General features: G+C 47.4%; 1 protein-coding gene across 1 annotated transcript in view; it reads left to right on the top strand.

Moving 5' to 3' along the window:
• The window catches only part of LOC122929257 (chromaffin granule amine transporter-like), a 285,527-nt gene extending 273,877 nt beyond the window's left edge, over window positions 1-11,650 (top strand). Inside the window, exon 15 of the mRNA XM_044282773.1 lies at window positions 11,535-11,650. Coding sequence (XP_044138708.1) covers window positions 11,535-11,588 — 54 coding nt within the window. The 3' untranslated portion in view covers window positions 11,589-11,650. The remainder of the gene's footprint in view (window positions 1-11,534) is intronic.
• Window positions 11,651-12,529: the final 879 nt, after the last annotated feature.

The raw sequence follows: 12,529 nt of genomic DNA, 5'->3' as shown, positions 1-12,529 counted from the left end.
GCACTGAAAGAGTTTCAGTGGCAGGGAGAGTATAGTTTGGTCTCCTTAGATTTTGAAAATCTCTATACCCATATACCACATAGGGCAGCGATTGTGGCAGTAATGGATATATTGGGCAATACCATAAAAAGTGATTTGTTTTGTCAATTTATCAAAGAAGGTTTAACAATGTATTAAAATTTTGAGAGCAGTGGTACAAACAAAAACATAGTACGGCCATGGGGACACCGGTGTCATGCACATTCGCAAATATATACTTGCCAAGGTTTGAGGATAGATTTCTCTTTTCGGTGGATAATCCATTCCAGTGTTACATAATAACATTTTTGAGGTATGTCGATGACATTTTTTGTAGTGTGGTCAGGAATTGAATCACAATGTGCCGAGTTTGTAACCTATTTAAACGAGAAGAACAATATGAATATGATGTTCACCTGTAATTATGGCAACCAAAGCTTGCAGTTCTTTGATGTGGCTGTCATGGTCAGGGGAGATGAGTTGGTCACGGAGGGCTATCATAAGCACACGGCGACCAACTCCTCACTGCACCACGACAGCTTTCATCCTATGAGTGTAAAAAAATCTGTTCCTTATGGCCAATTTGTCAGGTTAAGGGCTTGTTCACACGACCGTGCATTTTTTGCAGTCCACAAATTGCGGATCCACAAAAAACGGATGCTGCCCGTGTGCCTTCCGAAATTTGCTGAACAGAACAGGAGGCCTATTATAGAAATGCCTTTTCTTGTCTGCAAAATGTACAAGAATAGGACAAGACTCATAATTTTTGCTGGGCCACGGAACAACCGCATGCGAAATGCAGAAAACGGCCCGTATATGGAGCGCAAAATACGTTCGTGTGAACGAGTCTTTAGAAGAATAAATAGCTCTGAAATGGGTTACGAAACACAAGCTTTAGAATTAAAGGAAAGATTGTTGGAGAGAGGTTATCCGAATGAAGTCCTTGAATTAGCTATGGAAAAAGCTGGAAAAAATTCCCAGTAAGATCTATTAAAGTTAAATAATAAAAGAAAAGGGAATAATAAGAGAGATCAAAAGAGATTTGTCTTTTCCTTTAGATATTGCCCGATGGCAGAAAATATAGGTAAAATAATACAGAGGAATTGGGATATCTTGAAAAGAGATACTAGCCTGGAAGATTACACCAAAATAGACCTATAGAAGCATTCAGAAGAAGCCATACTATAAAAGACATGCTGCTGAGTAGGGATGAGCGACCTCGAACTGTATAGTTCGGGTTCGTACCGAATTTTGGGGTGTCCGTGACACGGACCCGAACCCGGACATTTTCGTAAAAGTCCGGATTCGGGTTCGGTGTTCGTCGCTTTCTTGGCGCTTTTGTGACGCTTTCTTGGCGCTTTTTGAAAGGCTGCAAAGCAGCCAATCAACAAGCGTCATACTACTTGCCCCAAGAGGCCTTCACAGCCATGCCTACTATTGGCATGGCTGTGATTGGCCAGAGCACCATGTGACCCAGCCTCTATTTAAGCTGGAGTCACATAGCGCCGCCCGTCACTCTGCTCTGATTAGCGTAGGGAGAGGTTGCGGCTGCGACAGTAGGGCGAGATTAGGCAGATTAACTCCTCCAAAGGACTTGATTAATCGATCGATCTGCAGCTGTGCATCATTGAGCTGCTGAAATTCAATTGCTCACTGTTTTTAGGCTGCCCAGACCGTTTGTCAGTCACTTTTTTCTGGGGTGATCGGCGGCCATTTTGTGTCTTGTGGTGCGCCAGCACAAGCTGCGACCAAGTGCATTTAACCCTCAAAGGTGTGGTTGTTTTTTGGCTAAAGCCTACATCAGGGTGAAGCTGTCACACCAAGTGCATTTAACCAGCAATAGTCTGTTTATTTTTTGGCCATATACTACATCAGGGGCAAGCTGCGCCTGTCACCAAGTGCATTTAACCCTCAATGGTGTGGTTGTTTTTTGGCTAAAGCCTACATCAGGGTGAAGCTGTCACACCAAGTGCATTTAACCAGCAATAGTCTGTTAATTTTTTGGCCATATACTACATCAGGGGCAAGCTGCGCCCGTCACCAAGTGCATTTAACCCTCAGTAGTGTGGTTGGTCAAGCTGTCACACCAAGTGCATTTAACCAGCAATAGTCTGTTAATTTTTTGGCCATATACTACATCAGGGGCAAGCTGCGCCCGTCACCAAGTGCATTTAACCCTCAGTAGTGTGGTTGGTCAAGCTGTCACACCAAGTGCATTTAACCAGCAATAGTCTGTTAATTTTTTGGCCATATACTACATCAGGGGCAAGCTGCGCCCGTCACCAAGTGCATTTAACCCTCAGTAGTGTGGTTGGTCAAGCTGTCACACCAAGTGCATTTAACCAGCAATAGTCTGTTAATTTTTTGGCCATATACTACATCAGGGGCAAGCTGCGCCCGTCACCAAGTGCATTTAACCCTCAGTAGTGTGGTTGGTCAAGCTGTCACACCAAGTGCATTTAACCAGCAATAGTCTGTTAATTTTTTGGCCATATACTACATCAGGGGCAAGCTGCGCCCGTCACCAAGTGCATTTAACCCTCAGTAGTGTGGTTGGTCAAGCTGTCACACCAAGTGCATTTAACCAGCAATAGTCTGTTAATTTTTTGGCCATATACTACATCAGGGGCAAGCTGCGCCCGTCACCAAGTGCATTTAACCCTCAGTAGTGTGGTTGGTCAAGCTGTCACACCAAGTGCATTTAACCAGCAATAGTCTGTTCATTTTTTGGCCATATACTACATCAGGGGCAAGCTGCGCCCGTCACCAAGTGCATTTAACCCTCAGTAGTGTGGTTGGTCAAGCTGTCACACCAAGTGCATTTAACCAGCAATAGTGTGGTTATTTTTTGGCCATATCCCAGTCTAATTCTGTCAGTAAATCCATACCGGTCACCCAGCGCCTAAATACTAGGCCTCAAATTTATATCCCGCTAAATCTGTCGTTACCGCTGTACTGTTGTGGCTGGGCAAGTTATTTAGTGTCCGTCAAAGCACATTTTTTGTTCTGGGTTGAAATACAATTCCCAATTTAGCAATTTCATAATTTAGTGGTTTCTGCTATATCAGAGCTATTTGAAATCTATCCCTAAAAGGGGATATAATATTCAAGGTGCACATAGGGTCATTCAGAATAACTTCACACACACGCTACTGTGCATTTCCAAGTCTAATTCTGTCAGTAAATCCATACCGGTCACCCAGCGCCTAAATACTAGGCCTCAAATTTATATTCAGCTGAATTTGAATACAATACATTGGGCCAAATTATATTTTTGTTGTTGTGGTGAACGATAACAATGAGGAAAACATCTAGTAAGGGACGCGGACGTGGACATGGTCGTGGTGGTGTTAGTGGACCCTCTGGTGCTGGGAGAGGACGTGGCCGTTCTGCCACATCCACACGTCCTAGTGTACCAACTACCTCAGGTCCCAGTAGCCGCCAGAATTTACAGCGATATATGGTGGGGCCCAATGCCGTTCTAAGGATGGTAAGGCCTGAGCGGGTACAGGCATTAGTCAATTGGGTGGCCGACAGTGGATCCAGCACGTTCACATTATCTCCCACCCAGTCTTCTGCAGAAAGCGCACAGATGGCGCCTGAAAACCAACCCCATCAGTCTGTCACATCAACCCCATGCATATCAGGGAAACTGTCTGAGCCTCAAGTTATGCAGCAGTCTCTTATGCTGTTTGAAGACTCTGCTGGCAGGGTTTCCCAAGGGCATCCACCTAGCCCTTCCCCAGCGGTGGAAGACATAGACTGCACTGACGCACAACCACTTATGTTTCCTGATGATGAGGACATGGGAATACCACCTCAGCATGTCTCTGATGATGACGAAACACAGGTGCCAACTGCTGCGTCTTTCTGCAGTGTGCAGACTGAACAGGAGGTCAGGGATCAAGACTGGGTGGAAGACGATGCAGGGGACGATGAGGTCCTAGACCCCACATGGAATGAAGGTCGTGCCACTGACTTTCACAGTTCGGAGGAAGAGGCAGTGGTGAGACAGAGCCAACAGCGTAGCAAAAGAGGGAGCAGTGGGCAAAAGCAGAACACCCGCCGCCAAGAGACTCCGCCTGCTACTGACCGCCGCCATCTGGGACCGAGCACCCCAAAGGCAGCTTCAAGGAGTTCCCTGGCATGGCACTTCTTCAAACAATGTGCTGACGACAAGACCCGAGTGGTTTGCACGCTGTGCCATCAGAGCCTGAAGCGAGGCATTAACGTTCTGAACCTGAGCACAACCTGCATGACCAGGCACCTGCATGCAAAGCATGAACTGCAGTGGAGTAAACACCTTAAAACCAAGGAAGTCACTCAGGCTCCCCCTGCTACCTCTTCTGCTGCTGCCGCCTCGGCCTCTTCTGCTGCTGCCGCCTCGGCCTCTTCCTCCACCTCTGGAGGACTGTTGGCACCTGCCGCCCAGCAAACAGGGGATGTACCACCAACACCACCACCACCTCCGTCACCAAGCGTCTCAACCATGTCACACGGCAGCGTTCAGCTCTCCATCTCACAAACATTTGAGAGAAAGCGTAAATTCCCACCTAGCCACCCTCGATCCCTGGCCCTGAATGCCAGCATTTCTAAACTACTGGCCTATGAAATGCTGTCATTTAGGCTGGTGGACACAGACAGCTTCAAACAGCTCATGTCGCTTGCTGTCCCACAGTATGTTGTTCCCAGCCGCCACTACTTCTCCAAGAGAGCCGTGCCTTCCCTGCACAACCAAGTATTCGATAAAATCAAGTGTGCACTGCGCAACGCCATCTGTAGCAAGGTCCACCTAACCACAGATACGTGGACCAGTAAGCACGGCCAGGGACGCTATATCTCCCTAACTGCACACTGGGTAAATGTAGTGGCAGCTGGGCCCCAGGCGGAGAGCTGTTTGGCGCACGTCCTTCCGCCGCCAAGGATCGCAGGGCAACATTCTTTGCCTCCTGTTGCCACCTCCTCCTTCTCGGCTCCTCCTCCTCTTCTTCCACCTGCTCATCCAGTCAGCCACACACCTTCACCACCAACTTCAGCATAGCCCGGGGTAAACGTCAGCAGGCCATTCTGAAACTCATATGTTTGGGGGACAGGCCCCACACCGCACAGGAGTTGTGGCGGGGTATAGAACAACAGACCGACGAGTGGTTGCTGCCGGTGAGCCTCAAGCCCGGCCTGGTGGTGTGTGATAATGGGCGAAATCTCGTTGCAGCTCTGGGACTAGCCAGTTTGACGCACATCCCTTGCTTGGCGCATGTGCTGAATTTGGTGGTGCAGAAGTTCATTCACAACTACCCCGACATGTCAGAGCTGCTGCATAAAGTGCGGGCCGTCTGTTCGCGCTTCCGGCGTTCATATCCTGCTGCTGCTCGCCTGTCTGCGCTACAGCGTAACTTCGGCCTTCCCGCTCACCGCCTCATATGGAACTCCACCTTGCACATGCTGGACAGACTGTGCGAGCAGCAGCAGGCCATAGTGGAGTTTCAGCTGCAGCACGCACGGGTCAGTCGCACTACAGAACAGCACCACTTCACCACCAATGACTGGGCCTCCATGCGAGACCTGTGTGCCCTGTTGCGCTGTTTGGAGTACTCCACCCTTCATGGCCAGTGGCGATGACGCCGTTATCAGCGTTACAATACCACTTCTATGTCTCCTTGAGAAAACACTTAGGGCGATGATGGAAGAGGAGGTGGCCCAGGAGGAGGAGGAGGAGGAGGAAGAGGGGTCATTTTTAGCACTTTCAGGCCAGTCTCTTCGAAGTGACTCAGAGGGAGGTTTTTGGCAACAGCAGAGGCCAGGTACAAATGTGGCCAGCCAGGGCCCACTACTGGAGGACGAGGATGAGGAGGAGGTGGAGGAGGATAAGGATGAAGCATGGTCACAGCGGGGTGGCACCCAACGCAGCTTGGGTCCATCACTGGTGCGTGGCTGGGGGGAAAGGCAGGACGATGACGATACGCCTCCCACAGAGGACAGCTTGTCCTTACCCCTGGGCAGCCTGGCACACATGAGCGACTACATGCTGCAGTGCCTGCGCAACGACAGCAGAGTTGCCCACATTTTAACCTGTGTGGACTACTGGGTTGCCACCCTGCTGGATCCACGCTACAAAGACAATGTGCCCACCTTACTTCCTGCACTGGAGCGTGATAGGAAGATGCGCGAGTACAAGCGCACATTGGTAGACGCGCTACTGAGAGCATTCCCAAATGTCACAGGGGAACAAGTGGAAGCCCAAGGCCAAGGCAGAGGAGGAGCAAGAGGTCGCCAAGGCAGCTGTGTCACGGCCAGCTCCTCTGAGGGCAGGGTTAGCATGGCAGAGATGTGGAAAACTTTTGTCAACACGCCACAGCTAACTGCACCACCACCTGATACGCAACGTGTTAGCAGGAGGCAGCATTTCACTAACATGGTGGAACAGTACTTGTGCACACCCCTCCACGTACTGACTGATGGTTCGGCCCCATTCAACTTCTGGGTCTCTAAATTGTCCACGTGGCCAGAGCTAGCCTTTTATGCCTTGGAGGTGCTGGCCTGCCCGGCGGCCAGCGTTTTGTCTGAACGTGTATTCAGCACGGCAGGGGGCGTCATTACAGACAAACGCAGCCGCCTGTCTACAGCCAATGTGGACAAGCTGAACCAGGCATGGATCCCACAGGACCTGTCCGTCCCTTGTCCAGATTAGACATTAACTACCTCCCCTTAACCATATATTATTGGACTCCAGGGCACTTCCTCATTCAATCCTATTTTTATTTTCATTTTACCATTATATTGTGAGGCTACCCAAAGTTGAATGAACCTCTCCTCTGTCTGGGTGCCGGGGCCTAAATATATGCCAATGGACTGTTCCAATGTTGGGTGACGTGAAGCCTGATTCTCTGCTATGACATGCAGACTAATTCTCTGCTGACATGAAGTCAGATCCTCTGTTACGGGACCTCTCTCCTCTGCCTGGGTGCTGGGCCTAAATATCTGACAATGGACTGTTGCAGTGGTGGCTGACGTGAAGCCTGATTTTCTGCTATGACATGCAGACTGATTCTCTGCTGACATGAAGCCAGATCCTCTGTTACGGGACCTCTCTCCTCTGCCTGGGTGCTGGGCCTAAATTTATGAAAATGGACTGTTGCAGTGGTGGGTGACGTGAAGCCTGATTCTCTGCTATGACATGAAGACTGATTCTCTGCTGACATGAAGCCAGATTGTCTGTTACGGCACCTCTCTCTTCTGCCTGGGTGCTGGGCCTAAATTTATGAAAATGGACTCTTACAGTGGTGGGTGACGTGAAGCCTGATTCTCTGCTATGACATGAAGACTGATTCTCTGCTATGACAAGAAGACTGATTCTCTGCTGACATGAAGCCAGATTGTCTGTTACGGGACCTCTCTCCTCTGCCTGGGTGCTGGGCCTAAATATCTGACAATGGACTGTTGCAGTGGTGGCTGACGTGAAGCCTGGTTTTCTGCTATGACATGCAGACTGATTCTCTGCTGACATGAAGCCAGATCCTCTGTTACGGGACCTCTCTCCTCTGCCTGGGTGCTGGGCCTAAATTTATGAAAATGGACTGTTGCAGTGGTGGGTGACGTGAAGCCTGATTCTCTGCTATGACATGAAGACTGATTCTCTGCTGACATGAAGCCAGATTGTCTGTTACGGCACCTCTCTCTTCTGCCTGGGTGCTGGGCCTAAATTTATGACAATGGACTCTTACAGTGGTGGGTGACGTGAAGCCTGATTCTCTGCTATGACATGAAGACTGATTCTCTGCTATGACATGAAGACTGATTCTCTGCTGACATGAAGCCAGATTGTCTGTTACGGGACCTCTCTCCTCTGCCTGGGGCCTAAATTTATGAAAATGGACTGTTGCAGTGGTGGGTGACGTGAAGCCTGATTCTCTGCTATGACATGAAGACTGATTCTCTGCTGACATGAAGCCAGATTGTCTGTTACGGCACCTCTCTCTTCTGCCTGGGTGCTGGGCCTAAATTTATGAAAATGGACTCTTACAGTGGTGGGTGACGTGAAGCCTGATTCTCTGCTATGACATGAAGACTGATTCTCTGCTATGACATGAAGACTGATTCTCTGCTGACATGAAGCCAGATTGTCTGTTACGGGACCTCTCTCCTCTGCCTGGGTGCTGGGCCTAAATTTATGAAAATGGACTCTTACAGTGGTGGGTGACGTGAAGCCTGATTCTCTGCTATGACATGAATACTGATTCTCTGCTATGACATGAAGACTGATTCTCTGCTGAAATGAAGCCAGATTGTCTGTTACGGGACCTCTCTCCTCTGCCTGGGTGCTGGGCCTAAATTTATGAAAATGGACTCTTACAGTGGTGGGTGACGTGACGCCTGATTCTCTGCTATGATATGAAGACTGATTCTCTGCTGACATGAAGCCAGATTGTCTGTTACGGGACCTCTCTCCTCTGCCTGGGTGCTGGGCCTAAATTTATGAAAATGGACTGTTGCAGTGGTGGGTCACGTGAAGCCTGATTCTCTGCTATGACATGAAGACTGATTCTCTGCTATGACATGAAGACTGATTCTCTGCTGACATGAAGCCAGATTGTCTGTTACGGGACCTCTCTCCTCTGCCTGGGTGCTGGGCCTAAATTTATGAAAATGGACTCTTACAGTGGTGGGTGACGTGAAGCCTGATTCTCTGCTATGATATAAAGACTGATTCTCTGCTGACATGAAGCCAGATCGTCTGTTACGGGACCTCTCTCCTCTGCCTGGGTGCTGGGCCTAAATTTATGAAAATGGACTCTTACAGTGGTGGGTGACGTGAAGCCTGATTCTCTGCTATGACATGAAGACTGATTCTCTGCTATGACATGAAGACTGATTCTCTGCTGACATGAAGTCAGATCCTCTGTTACGGGACCTCTCTCCTCTGCCTGGATGCTGGGCCTAAATATCTGACAATGGACTGTTGCAGTGGTGGGTCACGTGAAGCCTGATTCTCTGCTATGACATGAAGACTGATTCTCTGCTATGACATGAAGACTGATTCTCTGCTGACATGAAGCCAGATTGTCTGTTACGGGACCTCTCTCCTCTGCCTGGGTGCTGGGCCTAAATTTATGAAAATGGACTCTTACAGTGGTGGGTGACGTGAAGCCTGATTCTCTGCTATGATATAAAGACTGATTCTCTGCTGACATGAAGCCAGATCGTCTGTTACGGGACCTCTCTCCTCTGCCTGGGTGCTGGGCCTAAATTTATGAAAATGGACTCTTACAGTGGTGGGTGACGTGAAGCCTGATTCTCTGCTATGATATGAAGACTGATTCTCTGCTGACATGAAGCCAGATTGTCTGTTACGGGACCTCTCTCCTCTGCCTGGGTGCTGGGCCTAAATTTATGAAAATGGACTCTTACAGTGGTGGGTGACGTGAAGCCTGATTCTCTGCTATGATATGAAGACTGATTCTCTGCTGACATGAAGCCAGATTGTCTGTTACGGGACCTCTCTCCTCTGCCTGGGTGCTGGGCCTAAATTTATGACAATGGACTGTTGCAGTGGTGGCTGACGTGAAGCCTGATTTTCTGCTATGACATGCAGACTGATTCTCTGCTGACATGAAGCCAGATCCTCTGTTACGGGACCTCTCTCCTCTGCCTGGGTGCTGGGCCTAAATATCTGACAATGGACTGTTGCATTGGTGGCTGACGTGAAGCCTGATTCTCTGCTATGACATGCAGACTAATTCTCTGCTGACATGAAGCCAGATTCTCTGTTACGGGACCTCTCTCCTCTGCCTGGGTGCTGGGCCTAAATTTATGACAATGGACTTTTGCAGTGGTGGCTGACGTGAAGCCTGATTCTCTGCTATGACATGCAGACTGATTCTCTGCTGACATGAAGACAGATTCTCTGTTACGGGACCTCTCTCCTCTGCCTGGGTGCCGGGGCCTAAATATCTGAGAATGGACTGTTCCAGTGGTGGTTGACGTGAAGCCAGATTCTCTGCTATGGGACCTCTGTCCAATTGATTTTGGTTAATTTTTATTTATTTAATTTTTATTTTAATTCATTTCCCTATCCAAATTTGTTTGCAGGGGATTTACCTACATGTTGCTGCCTTTTGCAGCCCTCTAGCCCTTTCCTGGGCTGTTTTACAGCCTTTTTAGTGCCGAAAAGTTCGGGTCCCCATTGACTTCAATGGGGTTCGGGTTCGGGACGAAGTTCGGATCGGGTTCAGATCCTGAACCCGAACATTTTCGGGAAGTTCGGCCGAACTTCTCGAACCCGAACATCCAGGTGTCCGCTCAACTCTACTGCTGAGGAGTAGATATGTAGAAAAGAAGAACAAAAATTGGTTACAAGATAGAAGACCAAAATGAGACTTCAAATGTGGAAACTGTGCCTTCTGTAGGTACAATGCTCAAAACAAAATCCTGCATTTCAGGGGTATTTACCACAAAGTTACCGTAATAGTTTCATAGTGGGTTTGGAAAAATAAAATCTGAAATGTCAAACTTTCTTCTGAAATGCAAAGCCTTTAAATGTCCTAATAATAAAATTACATTTAAAAAAAAATGATTCCAATATAAAGTAGACATATGAGGAATGTTATGTAATAACTATATTATTATTTTTTTAATCCCAAATTAATGGAAAATTTGGAAAAAATTTCCATAAATTTCCTAAATGTGAATTTATCTGCCTTCTCATAAAATAAAGGTAAAACATATTGACTCAAATTTACCACTAACATGAATTATTGTACAATATGTCATGAGAAAATAATCTCAGAATCACTTGGATTGGATAAGTAAAGGCATTCCAGAGTGATTACCACATAAAATGACACATGTCAGAATTGCAAAATGTGGCTTGGTTCTTATGGTGAAAACTGGCTTGGTCTTGAAGGGGTTAAAGAATAGGAAACATTGTTTTTTTCCCCCTCTCCGAAATGGGAGTCAATGGTTGAAACTGGACATACACTCTTCATAGCTGTCATCTAAAAGCTAATTCGACCAAGGGCTCATGCACACGAAAGTATTTTCTTTCTGTGTCCGTTTCCTTTTTGTTTGAAGAGATGTATGCGGAAGCATTCATATTAATGGGTCCACAAAAAAAAAAACGTAACTCCATGTGCATTCTGTTTCCGCATGTCTGTATGTCCGTTCCGCAAAAAAAAATAGAACAGATCATATTATTGTCCGCATTACGGACAAGGATAGGACTGTTCTATTAGGGGCCAGCTGTTCTGTTCCGCAAAATACGGAATGCACACAGATGTCATCCATATTTTTGGCAGATCTGTGTTTTGCGGACTGCAAAATACATACAGTTGTGTGCATGAGCCCTAACAGCTACTCCTCCGAATTCCAACATTTACATGCACTCCTGGTTCAGTTGGGCATGCCTTTGTTCTAATTGGGGAGAAGGGGAGTAAGTCGCTGCCAGACCCTCTGAGGGTGGCTCAGCGCTATATAGTGGACATTACTGTTTTTGTGTAACGTAACTTATCTTTTGTTTTCAGGCCATTGTAAGCCAAGAATGTCCTATGGAAACCAAGACCTACATGGACCAATGAAAACTCCCCCAGCTCTACCATTCTCTTACCACAGTAGAAGATATCAGCACCCCGCCCCCCCCCCCCCCCCCCTCCTAATAGGACTATGAGGATCCCCCGCTGACATATTTCATATATAGAAGCCTTCAGACTATATAGCAGGCCAAGATTTCTAAAATCCTTGCAGTGCTTCAACCAAGCAGCACTTTACACCTAAACTTTGGGAAAGGGGTTGTTCAGGATGAGGAAAATATGGGTTACTTCTCCGAGAAACAGCTCCACATGGGTGGTCATGATTACTATCTGGTACTGGATCTTGTCTCCATTGAAATTATACTGGCTGTCATAATACCAAACACAAACTGTGCACAGTTTTTAGAAGAGAGCAGCCATGTTTTTCCTGAGCAACTCCTTTAGGGTCACACAGTGTTCAATGTAGCACATCTGAAGAAGAACAACACGTATGGAATTGGAGGTATACAGAGGTATGGTAGGGTCAACAGTACAGAAGTTCTTCAGAAGTTGTACAGAACCAGAATATATCTTATACCATAATCAAAATCTGTAATAATTTATTAAAATCACCAAATGCTGCAGTGTACCTTTGGGGAGGAGAGTACGATAGGAGTGACAGTAGCAAGAATGGTGGTAGTGGTACTTACTCTGTCACTCCCCATACCTTTCTTCCCTTTGGGACACATTCTGGTTTTTGGGTTCTACCAGCATGGAATGAAGTCAGTCAGCCTGTGGTACTGCTGAAGTGTTAAGGAAGCCCAGGTTGCTTTGATAGCGGCCTTCAGATTGTCTGCATTTTCTCTGAGATTTTGGTCAAGCGAATTTGGTGGCCGATCAAGCACAGTGATATTGTGATTATTAAACCAGTCATTGATACTTTGGACAGTGTGGGCAGTTGCCAAGTTCTGCTGGAAAATGAAATCATCATCTCCATAAAGCTTGTCAGC

The sequence above is a fragment of the Bufo gargarizans genome, chromosome 2 (assembly GCF_014858855.1).
Source record: "Bufo gargarizans isolate SCDJY-AF-19 chromosome 2, ASM1485885v1, whole genome shotgun sequence".
Lineage (NCBI taxonomy): Eukaryota > Metazoa > Chordata > Amphibia > Anura > Bufonidae > Bufo > Bufo gargarizans.
The sequence above is the reverse complement of the archived record's forward strand: the minus strand, read 5'-3'. Positions and strand labels throughout refer to the sequence as shown.